The sequence below is a fragment of the Lithobates pipiens genome, unplaced genomic scaffold (assembly GCF_037356315.1).
Source record: "Lithobates pipiens isolate NorthernLeopardFrog02 unplaced genomic scaffold, aLitPip1_a1.2 Scaffold_18, whole genome shotgun sequence".
Classification (NCBI taxonomy): domain Eukaryota; kingdom Metazoa; phylum Chordata; class Amphibia; order Anura; family Ranidae; genus Lithobates; species Lithobates pipiens.
The window spans coordinates 283,886,947-283,911,904 of record NW_027507758.1 but is presented as its reverse complement, the minus strand read 5'-3'; the positions used below and the strand labels follow the sequence as shown (position 1 = coordinate 283,911,904).

Sequence of the window (24,958 nt, the reverse complement as noted above, 5' to 3'; positions counted from 1 at the left end):
ATAGTATGAAATATATATAAATTTATATATGTGTTAAAAATGTCATTTTGCAAGCATATATCAATGCAAATAATGCATGTATATGTGGGTTTGTTATAAATGCTTACATACATTTGCAACTGAGTTCAACATTTAGCTACAAGAATTGTCATTTGGAATAATTACATCAAGGAAAACTGTAGTGAAAGAGCTTGGAGGATGCTACTGCCAGTGCCAACCTCTCCTTTTAAATATAGTAATTACTTGATGGTCACAAGAGAGAGTTTGGATAGAGTGGGGCAGCATGGTTTTCTCGGTACCATTGAGGGTTCATTACAAGGTTTGTTTAAAATCAATACATTTTATTTACATACAGATACAAAATGTAAAAACAGTCCATCAGGACAAAAAGGGGTATGCAAACAATTCCCTCTTGACGGTTCCTACACCCCCACCACGGGAGTCAACTCTAGCAGAGACGTTCTTCCGGGGGGGTTATTGGTAGGCCATCAGATTTTCTCAACATATTTGGCGGTTGCCCACTTCTTCAGGAGAATACAGAGGGGGTAGGTACTAAAATACAAATAAAGATTATAAGTATATATGCTTTGACAAATACATTTCATACAGTAAGAATACTTTTGGAACATATTAAAGGTCAGAGTAATGTGGGAACACTCACACCAAAGCCGAAACTAGTCAATGAACAGTCAAACGAGTCGTCACCAAGAAAAAAACTTGACGGTCATGTTGATTCGATTACATGAATATTTGTATATGAAGTACATAATATCTTTACTGTATACATACATCATTTTTATTCCATGGCATCAATAAAGTAGAGAATATGATTTATTTTTACAAGGACCAGAAAAAAATATGTTTTTAGTGATATTATCTATATGAAGAAATTGATAAGAATATGAATGATACATACATTTACATATCCTATGTTTTTTACTGTTTGTATTCAGAGATACATCTGACGAATGACACGTGTTCATCAGAAGATGAAGATCTTGATATCATTTATAGGAAGGATAGAGTTATTTGCAATAAAGCAGCACAGAAAAAATCAATCACACAGATTATTAAGGATAAGAAGAAACAGACACAGCTCACTTTACAATGGTGAGTATAATAAATTCATATGAAATTTAAATTTTCTTCTGATTCTCTATACTATGAAGAAGAAGTAAGAAAATGTTAATGGTGTCCATGAATCCAGCAATGTTATGGTAATATCAACCTACTTTTGATCATAAAAAGAGTTTCAGTGTTTTCAAAAGTGGTTAAAAGTGTCCAAAAATGTTTATGAATAACCCCAGTAATAATAGCAAGACATCGGAGGGGATTTACTAAGACTGGTGCACACAGAATCTGGGCAAGCTGTGCACAGAAACCAATCAACTTCAAGTTTTAGCCCAGGTTCACACTGAGCAATGATTTCACTACCGCATGTCAGTCCCAATTTCGGCAGCTTTTTTAGAGACATCTGTGCAGGTTTCTGCACAGATGCCAATGTAAATTGCAGCTCAAAATTGCAAATAGTAGTACAGAAACTCCTTTTGAAATTGGTGCGATGTCGCAGATACGGCATTGCACTGATTAGGACGGTGCCATTAGTGGCAATTGCCGCTGATTTGACATCCAATTTGACATGTCAAATCACATGTCAAAATGCTTCAGTGTGAACCTGGGCATATTGTCAGAACTTAATTGAACAAGCTGAAGTTAGAAGCTGAACAGTTACTATGCACAGCTACACCAGATTCTGTGTGCACCAGTTTTAGTAAACCCCCCGCCCCCACTCACCTATTTATTGGATGTTGTGAGTCTCTCTGTCCAGCTCACAGTGCCTGAAAACCTGTTAAGTAGCACTATGCAATGGTAGAATAACTCACAGTGCATAGCATCCCTCTTGATTCCTGTTTAGCAAGGAACTGTGGTAACATAAAATTTTCTCTTCCATTGTTGGGTGCTTGAGGATCAGGGCCCTTTCACATGGGCGAACCGATCGGTTCGGTCTGTCAGTTTTTCAGGCAGACCCGATCACACCCTCTAGTCTCCTCTATGGAGTGGTGGGTGTCAACAGACATGTGCCCATTGGCACCTGCTGACATCAATTCCGATCCTGTCTGCTAAAAACATCTGTTCCCCATCTCTCTGGCAGATCAGTTTGAATGGGGGTCGAGTGTAAAGGGACAGGTGGTCCGTTTACATCTGACTGCCCATAGAGGAGTGCAGGCTGTGTCTGCTCTGCATCAACAGTGGTTACGAACCAGCCGTCCGCCTGCTCAGTGGGGATCAATGGAAAGATTCCCTGCTGATCAGGCGGGCTCCAACAGAGCCTGCCCTGTGTGGAATGGGCCTTCAATTTAAAAATGCTTGTGGATTCAGTAACATAAATATTTATTTTTGTAGAAAGTGTTTTTTCATATTTGATTTCTTTGAGTGTAACTGATTGCAGATTACCAGTCTTTATACATGGTAGATGCATTTTTTTTTTATCAGGCTTTCTTACGTTTATTTTCACCTGGTCATCTTGTTAGTAATACATTTCCTAGGATGACAAAGCTCACTTAAAGAGGAAGTAAAGGCTATTAAAAAAATAAAATAAATACAACCTGCAAGGCAAAGGCATAATGAGCTAGTATGCATAGCATACTAGCTCATTATGAATAACTTACCTGAGAATGAAGCCCCCAAAGCAGTCCTCCCGCTTCATCTTCACTGCTGCCATGTATCCCGGAGTGACTTCACCGCTGTGATTCACCAGAGCTGCGATGGCGTCACTGCCGCGCATGCGCACGGGAGCCGGCACGAGTGGCATATAGCCGTGATCTGCGGCCTGCCCAGTGCGCCTGCACGCCTCTGTCTATAGGACATGCACCGTAGACAGCGGTGGCTGTCTTTTTGTAAATATCTCCTAAACCGTATAGGTTTAGGAGATATTTCTTGGACCTACAGGTAAGCCTTAATCTATGCTTACCTGTAGGTCAAAGTGGTTTGTAAGGGTTTACAACCACTTTAATGTACTGCATCTATGGATGAGCAGCATGGTCACTTTAGGCTGCTTGCTTCCAACTTGCACTGCAAACACCACCACAGGTATTATCTGTACTTGCAAAAATGTAACTAGCCTGAAAATATATACTGTATAAAGCTTGCAATATATTATGTTTTGGTTCTTGAGTTTAAATATCCTATGTCTGTATGTACTTTTGAACAGCTCAATTGGTTATTAACTTAAAACAAAAAATATTGGAAGAAGTAAAACCTACTTTCTACAGAAACCTTTTACAAGTTAGTAAATATACTCTATAACAGAATGCAATTAGCCTAATGTAAATCGTCACATCATTGTATATTTTGATAAGGCTCCTTTCACACTGCGTGCTTTTGGAAAAGGTTCCTATAATACTTTGGTGCAATTCGAGTGTGATTTTGGCCCCATAGAATATGCAAACTACATTCAAGTTCCATCCAATTTGCACTACATAATGGCACTGAAAATTGGATTAAAATTGGATTGCAGCAGTGTGAATCTAGCATAAATGTATTTCTGTATATAGTTTGTAAACTAAAATGTACATAAAGCAGCTATATTCCCTCATTACATGTGCTTCCAGCTTACAGTTGCTGCCAGTAATGTTTGCTTAAAGCCCACACACACGTACCCAAACAGCAGGAACTATGCGACTTTTGGTACATGTGTACCACTGTCTAACAGAAGCCGGTCTAATATCCAGCTTCTGTCAAATGGTCTTGCTGGAAAATCAGCATTCGATCAGTCCTTGCAGCTGTATTTTGGGTGGGGAGAAAGTCCCCCCTGTCAGAATACAATTGCTCAGTGGGAGACATCCCTGCACCACACATCATTGTGTTGATATTGGGACCCGTCAGTTTGTTTTCTATTCAATCTGCTGGTTGAACGGATAAAAAAACAAAAACGTAACGTATATACCCAGCTTAAATGTCCCTTTCTCTTATTAAAGTCAGTGAATCAGATCGGAGAGACTGAAAACAATACAATCTCTATAGGACTAAGGCCGACCATAGACAAAGCAAATTTCTGCAACAACCACAGGTTGTTACAGGGGAATCTCTCCCACGAGCCATTGTGTTCTCCCAACGGGGGTGGGGGAAGCCATCCCTACTGGGAGAACCCAATGTCTCAGCGGGAGGGATTCCCCTGTAACAACCTGTGGTTGCAGTAAAGAAATTTACTATGGTTGGGTGTTGTCCTGGCAGGGGTGGTGGGGTCGGGGCAAATGCCCCCCTGGGAAAACACAGTGATTATTGCTAGTGGCTATTACAGCCGCTAGCAATAATCACATGTAAAATCTGGTAGGCTGGTTGTACCCAAGTTGATCGATCGATCAACTTGGGTACATTCAGCCTACACATACATGGTTTGAATCTAGTTCGGTTCCTGCTGAACCAGCCGAGATTTGAACCGTCTATGACTGACTTAACTGAACTTATCTCCAGGAGGCTGATTACATTCTCTGAAATACAGAAGGACACTAGAGGGGATGTTTACAAATCTGCATATGAAATGTAGTATGAGCTAAGGGGAAAAAAGAAAGTAAAACATTAAACAAACATTTTCTTTCAAGTAAAATCTTATGAAATTTTCCAAAAATACACTATAGATTGACCTTGAAATATTTGCCCATATTTGCCCTGCTCCCCACCAATACAGATTCACCTTCCTTCATTCCCCCTCTAAACTGAACTATTTATTTACACTGAGCAAAGAAACTGCCTCATACTTTTGGATATTGAAGAGTATGTGACTGAGTCCATGTGACAGCTTTGGGCCAAACATCAAGCACCAGCATTCTTACATTGGGTGAGTCCATAGTCCTATGTAAACTAATAATCATGACTCACACAAGGCAGCTTCTTCTGCTCCAGCAGCTGCACAGAGCCAAAGTCCAGTTCAGACAAAAGGAGCCTTAAGTAGGCTTTAAGGATCGTTTAGGAGCTGCTGAGGTTAGAGGAGGTTCAACTTCCCCTAACCTCCCTCTGTTGAAACGGTAGAATCGTGTTCATGATAGGAACATTTTAACCGGCAGCCGCAAAAGTGCAGTTAAATCACCACGATTTTCCACATAATACACGTTTTACAACCACAGTATTTCAGTATTTGTGGCTGCGTGTCCACCCCTGCAAGCCTGTCAACTTAGCTTCTGTATGGTGACTACATCCCTATAGACTTACATAGGCCGCCTGCACACAGCTCCTGGCGGTTCCAATCACATTAACAAAGAACAGATTCACGATGTACAGGACACAGTGCCCATAGAAACATTTCTCTATTCAATTACTAAATTATGAAAGAAATGTCTAAATATAGTCATTTACAAATTTTTTTTTTGTAACATTGATAAATAGCTAGAGAAAAGAAAGCAATGTTGATAAGATTACAAAGAAATTATCTCCCCAGTATGTTCAATCCAAACAAATGTAGTATGCCTTTTAAAAGGAGTGAGATGAATACAAATGAAAAGTATGACTTTTGCATCACAGGTTGGAAGAAAACTACATTGTATGTGAAGGGGTATGCTTGCCAAGGTGTATACTATACGCACATTATCTAGATTTCTGCAGAAAGGAGAAATTGGAGCCAGCTTGTGCAGCGACTTTTGGAAAGGTATGTTGTTTTTCATATACACTCTAGAAATAGATTGGTTTAGTAGTTATAGGCCTGGAAGCAATAATGGCCTCTTTTACATGTTTGTGCAACTTTTGTTAAACATTTCTCTCCTGCTAAGTTATAGACATTGCAAGGATTCCCATTGTAATGTTTTCTGTGGTTAGCAAAATGCCATGTTTGACATTATTTTTAGTGTTTTTGAGTTTTAGAACTGGCTGCAGATTTAATGGGTAAGGTCAGATGCACAGTAAAGAGGGACAGTAGGAGTGGGCTCTAGGATGACACTCATGTCACATCCATAGGTATCCTAACTTTAAGGATCCAGTTTATGTTCTGCTGTTTATGTGTCAACTCAGCAACTTATATTTGGAAGATTGTATACATGGAATTAAGTTTTTTTTTATAATGGAAGTGACTTTGGTAAAGGCGTGCAATATTTTAGGGTGAGTTCATCAATGTTTTCAAAAACATTTTAAATGGGGAGGTGGGATTCAGTTCCAAATGTAATATCAAATGCCTGATGACGCACGCTTGAGCATGAAATGCATTGAAAGTGAGGCTTGACATGCATTACACGAGACCTGCACTTCCGTAGACAGCTGAGACGCACACCGAGCACTACGAACACTCAAATGGTGTCGGATGGGCTTCTACTCTCCTTTGTAGCTGTATCTTTGATTTCTGCTGTGCCTTATACTGATCATGGATTTTTGTAAGTGCTGCTTTTTAAGCTATTAAAAATTTTTATTACACTATCCATGCCTTTCTGTGGCTTTTCATGGAGGAGCCATCTTTACAGATGATTTGGATGTGAGCTGGTTTCACAAAGGATATATATATATATAAGATCTATGAATGAGTACATCGGATGAAACAAGTATGCTCTTTACTACATGCCTGGTGGTCACTTGGTGGCTGATGTAATCTGGTGAGCGCTTATATATATAAGCACTTTATATCAAGCAATTTTGCACTTTAGTAATAACATGGTGATTGGAGTATACAGTATATAGAAGATCCATTTATTTACGTTATTCTGCAATGTTGATATGAATATGGACTTTATTTTTTTGATACTCCGCAAGCCACCACTGAATGGCTAGATAGGCACTACAATAAATAGTGATTATAGTGCATAATATTGCTTATGTATCTATAGATGCAGGGGGAAAGGGATTGGGGGTAAAGGGGAAGAATATTCTTTTACTAGCTTATTTACTTGATTAAATGGGAAGTATTGGAATATATTCCTTTTGATAGAGTCGGGGGAGTGAGTCCATTCAAATTTAGAATGGACTCCCTATTCTTTTTTTCCCGCGGGGAGTGTTTGTTTTGTTTTTTTCCTCTTTTTTTTTAGTTAACCAGACGGCATGAAAATGTCCATGCCCTTTGGTTTTATTATTGTTATATGTTGATTTGTTGGAGTTTTTTTTCAATCTTTTTCCGGTGCTTTTGGATGGGGCTGGGATAGAGGTTATTTTTGTATTTATGTTTTTTTTATAATAGCCAGGTGTTAAGTTTTCTTTATATTTATATATATATATATATATATATATATATAAATAAATATATATAATACTGATTTTGGTTTATCTGGTACTAGCCCCTGTGTGGTGGTTTTTTTATGGCTCTTTGTGAGTTTTGTATATATTTTTTTTTTCTTTACAATTACATTTGATATTTGGTGTGCATATTCAATGTGATTACAAATAGCTTCTTTTTATGTGAAGATATAAAGAGTTTTGAGTTTTTTGCTTGGCGGTAATATCTGTATGACTATTAACCACTTTCAGACCGGACCATTTTGCTGGTAAATGACCAGAGGTCTTTTTACACTTTGGCACTGCGCTGCTTTAACTGGTAATTGCGCGGTCATGCAATGTTGTACCCAAACAAAATTTGCGTCCTTTTCTTCCCACAAATAGAGCTTTCTTTTGATGGTATTTGATTGCCTCTGCGATTTTTATTTTTTGCGATATAAACGTAAAAAGACCGCAAATTTTGAAAAAAAATGATATTTTCTAATTTTTGTTATTAGAAAAATCCAATAAACTCAATTTTAGTCATACATTTAGGCCAAAATGTATTCAGCCACATGTCTTTGGTAAAAAAAAAGTCAATAATTGTATATTTATTGGTTTGCGCAAAAGTTGTCACATCTACAAACTAAGGTGCGTTTTCTGGAATTTACGCAGCTTTTAGTTTACGACTGCCTATCTCATTTCTTGAGGTGCTAAAATGGCAGGGCAGTACAAAACCCCCCCAAATGACCCCATTTTGGAAAGTAGACCCCCTAAGGAAATTGATAAGAGGCATGTTGAGCCCATTGAATATTTTATTTTTTTGCCTCAAGCGATTGAATAATGACAAAAAAAAATTTTTTTTTTTTTTTTACACAAAGTTGTCACTAAATGATATATTGCTCACACATGCTATGGGCGTATGTGAAATGACACCCCAAAATAAATTCTGCTGCTTCTCCTGAGTACGGGGATACCACATATGTGGGACTTTTTGGGAGCCTAGCCGCGTACGGGGCCCCGAAAACCAAGCACCGCCTTCAGGCTTTCTAAGGGCGTAAATTTTTGAGTTCACTTCTCACTACCTATTACAGTTTTGAAGGCCATAAAATGCCAAGATGGCACAAAACCCCCACAAATGACCCCATTTTAGAAAGTAGACACCCCAAGCTACTTGCTGAGAGGCATGTTGAGTTCATGGAATATTTAATATTTTGCCACAAGTTGCGGGAAAATTACAAACTTTTTTTTTTTTTTTTTTTTTTTCACAAAGTTGTCACTAAATGATATATTGCTCACACATGCCATGGGCATATGTGAAATGACATCCCAAAATAAATTCTGCTGCTTCTCCTGAGTACGGGGATACCACATATGTGGGACTTTTTGGGAGCCTAGCCGCGTACGGGGCCCCGAAAACCAAGCACCGTCTTCAGGCTTTCTAAGGGCGTAAATTTTTGAGTTCACTTCTCACTACCTATTACAGTTTTGAAGGCCATAAAATGCCAAGATGGCACAAAACCCCCACAAATGACCCCATTTTAGAAAGTAGACACCCCAAGCTATTTGCTGAGAGGCATGTTGAGTCCATGGAATATTTTATATTTTGCCACAAGTTGCGGGAAAATTACAAACTTTTTTTTTTTTTTTTTTTTTTTCACAAAGTTGTCACTAAATGATATATTGCTCACGCATGCCATGGGCATATGTGAAATGACACCCCAAAATAAATTCTGCTGCTTCTCCTGAGTACGGGGATACCACATATGTGGGACTTTTTGGGAGCCTAGCCGCGTACGGGGCCCCGAAAACCAAGCACCGCCTTCAGGCTTTCTAAGGGCGTTACAGTTTTGAAGGCCATAAAATGCCAAGATGGCACAAACCCCCCCCCAAATGACCCCATTTTGGAAAGTAGACACCCCTAAATTTAGGAGTACACTAGTGAGACTAGGTAATAAATGGCGGGTGCCCTGAAACTATAAAAAAATAACTAACCAACCAGCGTCACCTGTAACAGTTATATGGTGATCACTGGTGAAAGGGTTAACTAGGGGGCAATCAGGGGGCTTTATGCGGTAGTATATGGGGGTCCCTGGCGCTATAAAAAGCTGCGGCGAACCTAAATACCTACCTGCCTAACTAGCGTCACCTGTGACACTAATACAGCGATCAGAAAAACGATCGCTTATTAGGCTGGGTTCACACTGGAGCGATGCGGGAACGCCACGAATGCGCGGCGGGTTCCCGCATCGCATGCCTCCCGGCGGCAGTTCACACTGCCCTATGCGAACTGCTGGGAGTGTCAGTGAAATGTTACTGACACCCCCAGATCAGTTCGCATATCGCAGTGCGATCTGCAAACTCGGATCGCATGGTGTGAACACCCATGCGATCCGATTCTGCTGCGGGCCAAAAAAAGGGTCCCGTGCGAATTTGCGGCGGGTGCGGCGGGTGTGGCGGGTGCGGCGAATGGCTGAACTCGAATCGCACAGAGATCGGATGTGATTTGCACTGCAGTGCGGTGCGAATCACATCCGTTCTCAAACCGCTGCAATGTGAACCCAGCCTTAGTGACACTGGCGACGGGGGGTGATCACGGGGTTAAACCTTTATTGGGGGAGTTAGGGGGGTACCTTAGAACTAAAGGGGGCTAACCCTAACTGCCCTAACAGTTATTAGTCACAAATGACACCCGCCGGGTGATCAGGGGGTTAAACCTTTATTAGGTAATAAATGGCGGGTGCCCTGAAACTATAAAAAAATAACTAACCAACCAGCGTCACCTGTAACAGTTATATGGTGATCACAGGTGAAAGGGTTAACTAGGGGGCAATCAGGGGGCTTTATGCGGTAGTATATGGGGGTCCCTGGCGCTATAAAAAGCTGCGGCGAACCTAAATACCTACCTGCCTAACTAGCGTCACCTGTGACACTAATACGGCGATCAGAAAAATGATCGCTTATTAGGCTGGGTTCACACTGGAGCGATGCGGAAACGCCGCGAATCCGCGGCGGGTTCCCGCATCGCATGCCTCCCGGCGGCAGTTCACACTGCCCTATGCGAACTGCTGGGAGTGTCAGTGAAATGTTACTGACACCCCCAGATCAGTTCGCATATCGCAGTGCGATCTGCAAACTCGGATCGCATGGTGTGAACACCCATGCGATCCGATTCTGCTGCGGGCCAAAAAAAGGGTCCCGTGCGAATTTGCGGCGGGTGCGGCGGGTGTGGCGGGTGCGGCGAATGGCTGAACTCGAATCGCACAGAGATCGGATGTGATTTGCACTGCAGTGCGGTGCGAATCACATTCGTTCTCATAAACCGCTGCAATGTGAACCCAGCCTTAGTGACACTGGCGACGGGGGGTGATCACGGGGTTAAACCTTTATTGGGGGGGTTAGGGGGGTACATTAGAACTAAAGGGGGCTAACTCTAACTGCTCTAACAGTTATTACAGTCACAAATGACACCAATGCAAAAAAAAAAAAAAAAAAAAAATGACATTGGTGTCACTGTGACTGGGGGGCAGGGGTAATTGGGGGGGTGATCGGGGGGTAAAGGGGGGGTGTGAGTGTGCCTGGCATGTTCTACTGTGTGTGTAGAGTGTTGGTGCAACTCACCGATCCGCTCTCCTCCGTGTCGGAACGAAAAATACCGACACGGAGGAGAGAATACATCACTTCCTCTCCTGTGTTTACATTACAGGAGAGGAAGTGATGTCACGGGGGATTTCCATTCGTCGAGAGCGATCGCGAGGGGGTGGCCATGAATGAATGGCCGCCCCCTCATCCCGGATCGCTCTCGAAGGAATGCCGACCGCCGCAGGCACCGGGGGGGGGCCCGATCGGGCCCCCCACCCGCGGGCAGGCAGGGACTTATATATACGCCCATATGCCTGCCCGTGCCATTCTGCCGACGTATATCGTCGTGCGGCGGTCGGCACGTGGTTAATTGTATAGATTTTTCATTTTTCTTATTACAAGGTTTTTTCCATTCACTGTAGGATTGAGAGGGACTTTATTAGCAAAAATCAAAAACCTGTATTGAGAGAAGTGGGGAATTGCAGTTTAAAGCTGATATTATTATACTATGTCAGTTAAAAAGAAAGTTCTGATATCTTGGAATGTTAGAGGTATTGGTGATCCAGTGAAGAGACAAGCTACAGTATGTTTACAACTCTGAGACAGTTTTCTCCTTCTATTATCTGCCTACAGGAAACTCATCTAAATCTGTCTACTTTAAACTACCTAAAATGTGCACAATTTAGCATGCAATATCACTCATATTCTGGAGGTGTTTTTTGTATTGTTTCTTCTGGGATTGCTATACCAGCCTCATGTGGATCACCAGCCTGCACGGATTATATTGATTAATATTCTAGAGGTGTATCTATATTGATTGCAAATGATGTTGATTTTACCTGACAGATACAAGCGGATACTAGAAGTCGCTATATTTTTTTGTATTGTATGGAAAGTAGGGATGAGCTGAACACCGCCCAGTTCGGTTCGTGGCAGAACATGTGAACAGGCAAAAAATTTGTGTGAACATGCGAACACCATTAAAGTTTATGGGACATGAACGTGAAAAATCGAAAGTGCTAATTTTAAAGGCTAATATGCAAGTTATTGTCATAAAAAGTATTTGGAGACCCGGGTCCTGCCCCAGGGGACATCTATCAATGCAAAAAAAAAGGTTTAAAAACTAAAGTTTTTTCAGGAACAGTGATTTTAATAATGCTTAAAGTGAATAATAAAAGTGAAATATTCCTTTAAATATCGTGCCTGGGGGGTGACTATAGTATCCTTGTAAAGTGGCACATTTTTCCCATGTTTAGGACAGTCCCTGCACAAAATGAAATTTCTAAAGGAATAAAAGACATATAGATGAAAATCATTGAGAAAAACAGCATGGGTCTCCCCCCGCCCCCAGCCCATTACCAGGCCCTTCAGGTCTGGTATGGATATTAAGGGGAACCCCGTACCCCCTCAAAAAAGCATGGGGCCCCCAGGCCCTATATACTCTGAACAGCAGTATACAGGCGGTCCCTGGGTTACAAACAAGATAGGGACTGTAGGTTTGTCCTTAAGTTTAATCTGTTTGTAATTTGGAATAGGTACATTTTTTAAGTGTGGCTTCAGCCCAAAAATATATTTTTAAGCTTTTTGGATAACATAGGGAAGGGTTATCACCCCTGTAACATTTGTTTTGTTGTCTGTGCCCCTGCTCAGAGGATTTCATCTCATTCTGTCCCAATTACAATTGGATTTTGAAAATTTGGGGTTATTAGGGAAACAAGGATTGGTGATAAAGCATCAGTGGAGACACCTTTTTCCCATATTAACCCTTACAGGAGAGCATTTTCCTTCTTAGGGGTAGATTTCCTCTCACCTCCTGTTGTCTCCCTCCGTTTGTAAGTAGGAGTCGTTTGTAAGACGGATGTTTGAAAATAGGGGGCCGCCTGTATATACTATATGGCCTGCCATATACACTCTGCGGGAAAATTGGGCCTTAGGAGTTGGTGGTACCAGAACACTGTAAGTCCTTACAGTTACTCTTGGTGGGCACTAGAACGGGCCCTGCTGTGAAATATTATATCAAGAATTGTAATTACATGCACCTGTTGAACAGGGGCAGAAAAACTGAGCCTTAGGTGGTGGCACAACTCTACAAAGCCTCACAGATACTCTTGTTGAGCGCAGGAACGGGCCTTGCTGTGAAATATTAGATCAAAAATTTTAATTACGTGCCCATGTTAAACAGGGGCAGAAAAATTTGGCCTTAGGCAGTGGTGGTGGTGCCACAACACTGTAACCCCTCACTGATTCTCTTGTTGAGCGCAGGAACAAACCCTGCTGTGAAATAGTAGGGCAAAAATTGTAATTACATGCCCCTGTTAAACAGAGGCAGAAAAATTTGGCCTTAGGTGGTGGTGATACAAGACTGTAAAGCCTCACAGATACTCTTGTTGAGCACAGGAACAGGCCCTGCTGTGAAATATTAGATCAAATATTTTAATTATGTGTCCCTGTTAAACAGGGACAGAAAAATTGGGCCTCAAGTAGTGGTGGTGGTGCCCTGAACCAAAAATATTCTTAGAAACTATCATCATGAAGATCGAGGAGGAATAGGATAGTCACTCAGCATAATAGGATAGTCACTCAGCATATGCAGTCTTCAAGGGATCCCACATCCATAGAAAAATCAATTGGTTACATCAACATCAGGTGCTTGGTAGCTGGTGATCCAAGACTGATCCATTTTTATGAATGTGAGATGATAAACAGAGTCTGGGCCAGTAGCTCAATTGCATATTGCGCAAGCTCTGGCCAGTGGTCCATCCTCTAAACCCAGTAACCCAGTGGATGTTCTGTTGAAAAGGTCTCCAAGTCTGATCTTGCCACTAGATATTCCTGCACCATGTAATTCAGATGCTAGCGATGGTTGCTGGAACCAATCAGACCTTAGCGCTGAGGACTGAAGAATTGTCTGAAAGCATTGGTCAGCCAGCCACCTTCTCCAACGCTCTTTCTGTGACTGAACAAAACCTCAGCAACATGTTGTCCAGCACAAGGAAGTTGTAACCTCCAAGGCTCTGTAAACTAATTGCACAAACCTTTCTGCAAGGCCTCCCAAAGATGTTTCATCCTCTGCTCCATCTGCAAAGGCTGGATAAGTTCTGCAACCTTACCCTTGTAACGTGGTTTAAGAAGGGTTGCCATCCAGTAATGATCTCTCTCTTTGATACCGCAAATCCTAGGGTCCTTTCGCAGGCTTTGCAGGATCAGGGAGGCCATGCAGCATACGTTTGCAGAGGCATTCGATCCTGAGTCCTCTGGGTCTCTAAGGATCACATGATCCTCAACTACCTCCTCCCAGCCTTGTACAACTCCATGGGCTTCTGGAAACTGAAAATGATCCCTTGAAGACTGCTGCTGATGCTGAGGCTTATCCTCCACCTCCATGCTGACACAATCATCCTCCTCTTCTTCCTGTGTGATCAGTGGGCCCATAGGAATACTATCTAGATAAAAGGGGCCTTGAGGTAAGAAAGTTCTCCTCTTCCTCCCGCTGTTCTGCCTCAAGTGCCCTGTCCATTATTCCACGAAGCGTGTGCTTCAGCAGGAACACAAGAGGGACAGTATCAATGATGCATGCACTGTCACAGGACAGTGCACGCATCCTTGATAAGTAGCCACTGGCGTGGCGAGAAAAAGCCAAGCTCCCCTGACCCTGTCCTGATGCAATACTCACACAGTTACTCATTGATGGCCCTCTACTGCATGTGCAGCTGCTGCAGCATTGCCAATGTTGAGTTCCACCTGGTGGGCATGTCACAAGTGAGGCAATTCTTGGGCAGGTTGCATTCCCTATGAAGGTCAGCCAGCCGAACACTGGTCAGCCAGCCGAGCACCACAGACTTTCCTGGCCTGCCTCAGGAGATCCTGTTAGCCCAGGGGCCTGATCAAGAACCGCTGCACCACCAAATTCACAACATGAGCCAAACAGGGAATATGGGTCAAGTGTCCTTGTCAGAGGGCAGAGAGGTGGTTGGTACCATTGTCGCATACACCCATTCCTGGCTGAAGCTGGCGTGGTGTCAACCACCTCTGAGTCTGCCCCTGGAGAGCTGACAGAATCTCTGCCCCAGTGTGGCTCCTGTGCCCTTAGAAGACCAGCTCAAGCACCTGTAGAGTGCTTGCATAGCCCCTTGAATGCCTATGGAGCACAGCTGGTTCAGAGGACAAATCTGCAGAGGAAGAGGCCATAGAGGAAGAAGAAGAGGAGGGGGTGGAGGAGAGAGCTGTGGCAGAATCACCACTAGCATTTTGGAGGCGTAGTGGCGGAACAAGCTCCAATAATACTGAACCCTGTCCTGAATCCTTCCCATCTGCCAGCAGAGTTACCCAGTTCACTGTGAAGGAAAGGTAGCGTCCCTGTCCATGCCTGCTGGACCATGAGTCAGCAGTAGTATGCACCTTACTGCTGACCGCCCTGTCCAACGAGGCCAAGACACTGCCTTCCACATGCTGGTAGAGAGCCAAAATGGCCTTCCGTGAAAAGAAATGGTGTTTGGGAACCTGCCACTGAGGTATCGCACATTCCACAAATTCACGAAAGGGGGCAGAGTCTACCAGCTGAAAAGGCAGTAGTTACATTGCTAGCAGTTTGGCCAAGCTAGCATTCAGACGCTGAGCATGTGGATGGCTGGGCCCAAATTTCTTTTGATGGTTTAGCAACTGGGCTAGGGTAATTTGTCTGCTAAAATCGAATGTTGGTGTACCGCTAGCAGATTGGCCGTAAGTACTTGGGACACCTATTTCTATACATTCATTTCTCTCAGTGCAGGTTTCAGTGAGGACTGGAGGTATAGTGGGGTTGGAGATCCCAGCTAAAAAGGAGCAAGGAGAGATCCACCTTGTTCTTTGATGTGGGTCTTTTAAGTGCTGTTGCCAACGGACTGCATGGGATATGTCATATGTCTGGTCAAGCATGTGGTGCCCAAGCGGCTGCTGTTTTGGCCACGCTTTGATTCGCCTCAGACATATGTTGCAAACAGCAATGGTGCGATCTGCTGCACATGTGTCAAAAAAGGCCCACACCAAAGAAATTTTCAAAATATGCGGGGAGTCAGCAGCGCCCTGCACCTGCTTAGTTCTGCGGTGTGATGAAATAGGGTGGCTGCCCTTAAGCTGCCCCCTGGAGGGCATCCTGCCTCATTGGAGATGTGCCTCCTCCTCCTCTCTTCTATCAGGCACCCGAGTAGAGTCTGTGACCTCATCATCACCTCCCTCCTCATCACTGGAGCAAACTTGGCAGTATGCTGCAGCTTCTTGTCCTTTTTGGAGCCAATGGAATAGGCCACATTGGCAAGCAAACTACTCTGAGTGACAGAGGATGAGGAGGATGAGGACAGCTTTGTTATAGATACCACCAACTCTTCTGCATGTTGTGGCTCAATAACACGGCCAGCTGCAGAAAAAAAGGGCAAGCGTCTGCCACGGCGACGTGCTGAGGATGCACCGTGACCAGCACTGTTGACTGTAAACACAGAGCCTGCTTCCCCTCTTTGAGTGGCCTGTGAGCATCTGCCTCTCCTTGGTGGCCTTCCGGACATGCTGTAAATTTTGTTTAGCAAAACCACACTACACTGTATTGTGTACTGTGTGCACCACCAGAAAAGTAGTAGCAACTGCACTAGGGGTGCACGGTATTGTGTACACCAATAGAAGTGTAATAACAACTATGGGTGCACTGTATTGTGTACTGTGTACACCACCAGAAAAGTAGTAGCAGCTGCACTATGGGTGCACAGTATTGTGTACATGACCAGAAGTCTAATAGTAACTATGGGTGCACTGTATGTATTGTGTAGGGATGAGCCGAACAACCCCTGGTACGGTTCGCAACAGAACCTGCGAACGGACTGAAGATTTGCGCAAACTTTAGAACCCTGTTAAAGTAAATGGGACTCGAACGCTCGAAGTCCTAATTTAAAAGGCTAATATGCAAGTTAGGCCGCGTACACACGGGCGGATTGTCTGTCCAACTTAGTCCGCTGAACCGTGTTTCAGCGGACAATCCGCTCGTGTGTGGGCTTCAGCGGACTTTTTCAGCGGACTGTCTGACGAACAAAGTCTTACGGAATTTCCGAAATTTTGTCCGTTCAAACTTGGTTTTGTCCGTCCAAACTTGGTTTCAGCGGACAGTCCGCTCGTGTGTAGGCAAGTTGGACGAACTAAGTATGGCGCATGCTCAGAAAGGATTTACACGGCCGAAGGTTGCATTTCAGTGTATAGGACGTCGTTTTTCTAGTCCCGTCGTACGTGCTGTACACGTCATCGCGCACGCTTTCAGCGGACTGTCTGCTCATCGTGTGTGGTCAAGTCCGTTCATGCAAATTTTGAACGGACTGTCTGTCGGATTGTCTGACGAACTTAGTTGGGCAGACAATCCGCCCGTGTGTACGCGGCCTAATTGTCCTAAAAAGGGTTTGGACCCGAGCCCTGCCCCAGGGGACATGTATCAATGCAAAAAAAAGTTTTAAAAACTGCCATTTTTTCGTGAGCACTGATTTTAATGACGCTTAAAGTGAAAAAAAAGTTAAATATTCCTTTAAATATCGTGCCTGGGGGTGTCTATAGTATTTAGAACAGTCCCGGCACAAAATGACATTTATAATGGAAAAAAGTCATTTAAAACTGCTTGCGGTTTTAATGAAATGTCTAGTCCCGGCAATATGGATGAAAATCATTGAGAAAAATGGCATTTGTACCCACCCTGCCCATTACCAGCCCCTTTGGGTCTTGTATGGATATTAAGGGGAACCCTTACCCAAATTAAAAAAAGGAAAGGCTTGGGGCCCCCAGGCCCTATATACTAAGAACAGCAGTATACAGGCGGTGCAAACAAGACAGGGACTGTGTAGGTTTGTTGTTAAGTAGAATCTGTTTGTAATTTTGAACTGGTACATTTTTAAAGTGTAGCACCAGTCAAAAAAAAAATTTTTAAGCTTTTTGGAAAACATAGGGAAGGGTTATCACCCCTGTAACACTGTCTGTGCACCTCTTCAGAAGATTTCACCTCACCTTCTGTGCCAATGACAAATATTTTTTGAAAATGTATGGTTTTTAGTAAAACAAGGATTAGGATAAAGCATCAGTGGAGAGGAGACACGTTTTTCCCATATCAACTCTTACAGGAGAGAATTTCCCTTCCTAGGGGTAGATTTAATCTCATTTCCTGTTGTCTCCTTCCGTTTGCAAATAGGAGACGTTTGTAACTTGTATGTTTGAAAGTAGGGGCCTGCCCTATATGCTCTGCAGAAATTTGGGCCTAAGGTGTTGGTGTTACCACAACACTGTAAGCCCTCAAAGTGACTCTTGGTGGGCCATGGAATGCCCTGCTGTGAACTATTATATCAAGAATTGTAATTACATGCCATTGGTGAACAGTGGTAAAAAAATTGGGCTTTAGGCACTGGTGCCACAACACTGCAACACCTCACAGAAACTCTAGTTAGAGAGCAGGAATGAGCCCTGCTGCAAAGTATTGGATCAGAAATTGTAATTACACGCCCCTGTTAAACAGGGGCTAAAAAATTGGGCATTTGGTGGTGGTGGTGGTGGTGGTGCTGGTGCCATAACACTGTAAGTCCTTACAGTTACTCTTGGTGGGAGCGTTGGAATGGGCCCTGCTGTGAAATATTATATCAAGAATTGTAATTACATGCACCTGTTCAACGGGTTCACAAAAATTGGGACTTAGGCACTGGTGCCACAATACTGCAACACCTCACAGAAACCCTAGTTGGAGAGCAGGAATGAGCCCAACACTGCAACCACTCACAAATATTGTAGTTGAGTGCAGCAACGAACCCTCCTGCAAAATATTGCATCAAAAATTGTAATTACATGCTCCTGTTAAACGGGATGAAAAATTGGGCCCAGAACCAAAAATGTTCTTACAAGCTATCAGCATGATCATTGATGAGGAAGAGGGTAGTCACTTGGCATAACAGGATAGTCACTCAGCATCAGCATAGGCAGTCTTGAAGGGATCTGACATAATATGAGAACTATTCGGTTATATCAGCACCAGGTGCTTGGTAGCTGGTGGTGATCCAAGACTGATTAATTTTTATGAAGGTCAGTTGATCAACCGAGTCGGTGGACAGGCACATCCTGTGATCGGTTACAAAGCTTCCAGCAGCACTGAATGTGCGTTCCGAAGGAAGGAAGGAAGGAAGGAACGCTGGAAGCAGGACAGCCCAGTAGCTCAATTACATACTGTGCAAGCTCTGGCCAGTGATCAATCCTCAAGACCCAGTAACCCAGAGGATTTTCGGTGGGAAAGGTGTCCAAGTCTGAACTTGCCCCTAGGTATTCCTGCACCATGTAAATCAGACCCGGGCGATGGTTGCTGGAACCAATCATACCTTGAGGCTGCGGACTAAAAAATTGAACGCATTGGTCAGACAGACACCTTCTCCCCCACTCCTTCTGTGACTGACCGAAGCCTCAGCAACATGTTGTCCAGGACCAGGAATTTGTTACCTCCCAGTCTCTGGGAACGCGATGCACAGACCTTTCTGCAAGGCCTCCCGAATATGTTTCATCCTCTGCTCCCTCTGCGATGGCAAGATAAGGTCTGCAACCTTACCCTTGTAATGTGAATCAAGGGTTGCCAGCCAGTAATGGTCCCTCTCCTTGATCAGACGAATACAAGGATCCTTCCGCAGGCTTTGCAGGATCAGAGAGGTCATGCAGCATAGGTTAGCTGAGGCATTTGGTCCGGAGTCCTCTGGGTCACTAAGGACGACATGATCCGCAGCCACCTCCTCCCAGCCATATACAAGTCCACGGGTTTCTTGGGACTGTAAATAATCCCTAAAAACTGCTGCTGATGCTGATTGCCAGGCTCCACCTCCATGCTGACCCAATCCTCCTCCTCCTCCTCCTCCTCTTCCTGTGTGATCGGAGGGCCAGCAGGAACACTGTCTGAAAAATTACCTTGAGAGGTAAGGAAGTCCTCCTCTTCCCTCAAGTGCCCTGTCCATTATTCCACGCAGCATGTGATCCAACAGGTGGACAAGAGGGACAGTGTCCCTGATGCATGCACTGTCACTGCTCACCATCCTCGTGGCCTCAAATGGTGACAGAACAGTGCATGCATCCCTGATCATGGCCCACTGGCGTGGGGAAAAAAAAACAAGCTCCCCTGACCCTGTCCTGGTGTCGTAGTCGCACAGGTACTCATTGATGGCCCTTTGCTGCGTGTGCAGCCGCTGCAGCATGGCCAACATTGAGTTCCACCTGGTGGGCATGTCACAGATTAGGCGGTTCTTGGGCAGGTACAATTCCCTTTGGAGGTCAGTCAGCCAAGCACTGGCATTATATGACCGGTGGAAAAGTACACAGACTTTCCTGGCCTGCCTCAGGACATCCTGTAAGCCCGGGTACCTGCCCAAGAACCGATGCACCACCAAGTTAAAGACATGAGCCACACAGGGCACATGGGTCAGTTGTCCCTGTCAGAGGGCAGAGAGGAGGTTGGTGCCATTGTCGCAAGCCACCATTCCTGGCTTAAGCTGGCGTGGCATCAATCACCTCTCAGCCTGCCCCTGCAGAGCTGACAGAATATCTGCCCCAGTGTGGCTCCTCTCCCCCAAGCACACCAGCACAAGCACAGCATGGCATCTTTTTGCCCGCATACTTGCGTAGCCCCTTGAACGTCTATGGAGCACCGCTGGTTCTGAGGACAAAGCACAGGAAGAGGCCATGGAGGAAGAAGAAGAGGAGGGGGTGGAGGAGAGAGGCGTGTCACAATCACCAGTAGTAGAATTTTGGAGGTGTGGTGGCGGAACAACCTGCAACACTACTGCACCTTGTCTTGCATCCTTCCCAGCTGCCAGAAGAGTCAGCCAATGCGGTGTGTAAGATAGGTAACGTCCCTGGCCATGCCTGCTGGACCATGAGTAAGCGGTAATATGCACCTTACCACTGACCGCCCTGTCCAGCAAGGCCAAGACATTGCCTTCCACATGCCAGTAGAGAACCAGAATTGCCTTCCGTGAGAAAAAGTGAACTTCTTCCGATGGTGCAGCAGCTGGGGCAGGGAAATTTGCCTGGTACAATCGGACGTCGGTGTACCGATAGCAGATTGCCCACAAGTACTTGGCTGTGACACACCTAATTCTACACATTCATTCCTCTCAGAGCAGGTTTCAGAGAGGACTGAAGGTATAGTGGGGTTGGAGATCCCAGCTGATGAGGAGCAAGGAGAGGTCCGCTTTGTTCTTTGGTGTTGGTCTTTTAGGTACGCTTGCCAATGAACTGCATGGCAGGTCGACATATGTCTGGTCAAGCATGTGGTGCCCAAGTAGCTAAAGTTTTGGCCACGCGAGATACGCTTGAGACATATGTTGCAAATAGCAGCGGTGCGATCTGATGCATTCATCTCAAAAAAGCCCACACCAAAGAACTTTTGGAATAACACGCAGAGGCAGCACCCTGCGGCTCTGCTGTGTGATGCAGTCGGTGTTCTGCCCTTAAGCTGGCCCCTGGAGGGCATCCTACCTCATTGGAGATGTGCCTCCTCCTCCTCCTCTCTCCTATGAGGCACCTATGTGGAGTCAGTTACCCCATCATCCCCTCCCTCCTCATCACTGGAGCAAACCTGGCAGTATGCTGCAGCTGGGGGATCATGACTTCCAGATTGCTGTCCTTCTTGGGCATCCCCTCTCTCTGGGCTCACATTACTGCCTTCCTCAAGCTTGGTTTCATCATCAGAGCCTTCAAAACGCTGGGCATCCTCATGGAGCATGTACCCAACACTGTGCCCAAACAGTTTGGGTGGACTCCTCAGGAGTCCATGGTGGTGCTAGGGAAGGAGTGACTGATGCCATTGAGCCGAGAGAAGAGGCTGTGTTGGCAGCTGCTTTGCCAGTACCCTGAGCCTGGGTGAGAGAGGGTGAGGAATTGAGGACGGATTGGTCATCCACTCTACCAAGTCTTCAGTATGTTGCGTCTCAACATGTCCAGCTGCCAAAAATAAGGACAAGTGTGTCCCATGGCCATATACTGATGAGTATGCACCGTGTCCATGACCAGCACTGTTGCCTCTGGACACAGAGCCTGCTTGCACTCTTTTATTGGCTCGTGACTGTCTGCCTCTTCTTTTTGGCCTTCCAGACATACTAATAGCCTGCAGGGAGATGTAGCTGCAAAAAGCTGGGATGTATACTGATATACTGCAGCTAGCAGAATCAACTGCCTGCCTATAGTATTATTAGTATGAGAACACTAGCAATTGGGGTAGCTTTAGGTGCAAACTGTGCAGATGGCACAATACACCGACTGTAATTGCTACAGCTGCCTGCGGATAGGATCAGCAGAACACCAGCATTTGGGGAAGCTTTAAGTGCACACTGTGCAGATGACACAGTACACCGACTGTAATTACTGCAGCTGCCTGCGGTATTGGAGCAGCAGAATACCAGCAATTGGGGAAGCTTTAGGTGCACACTGTGCAGATGACACAATACACCGATTGTAATTACTACAGCTACCTGCATTATAGGATCAGCAGAACACCAGCAATTGGGGTAGCTTTAAGTGCACACTGTGCAGATGACACATACACAGACTGTAATTACTGCAGCTGCCAGTGGTATAGGATCAGTAGAACACCAGCAATTGGGGTAGTTTTAGTTGCACACTGTGCAGATGGCACAATACACCGACTGTAATTGTTACAGTTGCCTGCGGATAAGATCAGAACACCAGCAACTGGGGTAGTTTTAGGTGCACACTGTGCAGGTGGCACAATACACCAACTATAATTGCAGCAACTGCCTGCCTGTGGTATAGGAGCAGCAGAACACCAGCAATTGGGGTAGCTTTAGGTGTACACTGTGCAGGTGACACAATACACTGACTGTAATTGCTGCAGCTGCCAGCCTGTGGTATAGGAGCATCAGAACACCAGCAATTGGGGTAGCTTTAGGTGTACACTAAGCAGGTGGCACAATACACCAACTGTAATTGCTGCAGCTACCTGCCTGTGGTATAGGAGAGCAGAACACCAGAAATTCGGGTAGCTTTAGGTGTACACTGTGCAGGTGGCACAATACACCAACTGTAATTGCTGCAGCTGCCTGTGGTATAGGAGCAGCAGAACACCAGCAATTGGCGTAGCTTTAGGTGTACACTGTGCAGGTGGCACAATACACTGACTGTAATTTCTGCAGCTGCCTGCCTGTGGTATAGAATCAGCAGAACACCAGCAATTGGGGTAGCTTTAGGTGTACACTGTGCAGGTGGCACAATACACTGACTGTAATTGCTGCAGCTGCCTGCCTGTGGTATAGGAGCAGCAGAACACCAGCAATTGGGGTAGCTTTAGGTGTACACTGTGCAGGTGGCACAATACACTGACTGCAATTGCTGTAGCTGCCTGCCTATGGTATAGGAGCAGCAGAAAACCAGCAATTGGGGTAGCTTTAGGCGTACACTGTATGGGTGGCACAATACACTGACTGTAATTGCTGCAGCTGCCTGCCAGTGGTATAGGATCAGCAGAACACCAGAAATTGGGGTAGCTTTAGGTGCACACTGTGCAGATGGCACAATACACTGACTGTAATTGCTACAGTTGCCTGCGAATAGGATCAGCAGAACACCAGCAATTGGGATAGATTTAGGTGTACACTGTGTGCAGGTGGCACAATACACTGATTGTAATTGCTGCAGATGCCTGCCTGTGGTATAGGATCAGCAGAACACCAGCAATTGGGGTAGCTTTAAGTGCACACTGTGCAGATGACACAGTACACCGACTGTAATGACTGCAGCTGCCTGCAGTATAGGATTAGCAGAACAGCAGCAATTGGGGTAGCTTTAGGTGTACACTGTGCAGATGACACATACACGGACTGTAATTACTGCAGCTGCCAGTGGTATAGGATCAGCAGAACACCAGCAATTGTGGTAGCTTTAGGTGCACACATTGCAGATGGCACAATACACCGACTGTAATTGCTACAGCTGCCTAGGGACAGGATCAGCGGAACACCAGCAAATGGGTAAGCTTTATGTGCACACTGTGCAGGTGGCACAATACACTGACTGTAATTGCTGAAGCTGCCTGCCTGTGGTATAGGATCAGCAGAACACCAGCAATTGGGGTAACTTTAGGTGCACACTGTGCAGGTGGCACAATACACCGACTGTAATTGCTGCAGCTACCTGCCTGTGGTATAGGATCAGCAGAACACCAGCAATTGGGGTAGCTTTAGGCGTACACTGCATAGGTGGCACAATACACTGACTGTAATTGCTGCAGCTGCCTGCCAGTGGTATAGGATCAGCAGAACACCAGAAATTGGGTAGCTTTAGGTGCACACTGTGCAGATGGCACAATACACTGACTGTAATTGCTACAATTGCCTGTGGATAGGATCAGCAGAACACCAGCAATTGGGATAGCTTTAGGTGTACACGGTGCAGGTGGCACAATATACCGATTGTAATTGCTGCAGATGCCTGCCTGTGGTATAGGATCAGCAGAACACCAGCAATTGGGGTAGCTTTAAGTGCACACTGTGCAGATGACACAGTACACCGACTGTAATGACTGCAGCTGCCTGCAGTATAGGATTAGCAGAACAGCAGCAATTGGGGTAGCTTTAGGTGTACACTGTGCAGATGACACATACACGGACTGTAATTACTGCAGCTGCCAGTGGTATAGGATCAGCAGAACACCAGCAATTGTGGTAGCTTTAGGTGCACACTATGCAGATGGCACAATACACCGACTGTAACTGCTACAGCTGCCTGCGGACAGGATCAGCAGAACACCAGCAATTGGAGTAGCTTTAAGTCAGGCATGTCCAAAGTCCAGCCCGCGGCCCGGTTTTGAACGGCCCGCCTGGTTATTTGGACATACATATCTTTTGCGGCCCCCGACGATCTCCCAGCGCCGGGGCCACAAAAGATATATATGCTTCGGAAGGTACAGGGAGGACAGGACCGAGCGCCGTACACAGGAGAATTTCCTGTTTACGGACGGCCTCTGTAATAGGAAGTCCTTCTCCTGCACTGCCATTGGACGACTGTTCTGTCCATCAAAGGAGGTGGGACTTTCTATTAAACAAGCCGCCGTGTAAACAGGAAAATTCTCCTTTGGCGCTCGTCAGTGCATTCCTGGCAATGGTGCTGTGTTCCTGGCAATGGTGCTGCGTTCCTGGCAATGGTGCTGCGTTCCTGGCAATGGTGCTGCGTTCATGAC

At 45.0% G+C, this 24,958-nt stretch overlaps 1 protein-coding gene across 1 annotated transcript in view; it reads left to right on the top strand.

Annotated features, from left to right (window-relative positions):
* Positions 1-24,958, top strand: part of RFX6 (regulatory factor X6) — a 176,131-nt gene that overhangs the window by 1,424 nt on the left and 149,749 nt on the right. The window contains exons 2-3 of the mRNA XM_077487064.1: positions 954-1,110; positions 5,518-5,641. Coding sequence (XP_077343190.1) covers positions 954-1,110; positions 5,518-5,641 — 281 coding nt within the window. The remainder of the gene's footprint in view (positions 1-953; positions 1,111-5,517; positions 5,642-24,958) is intronic.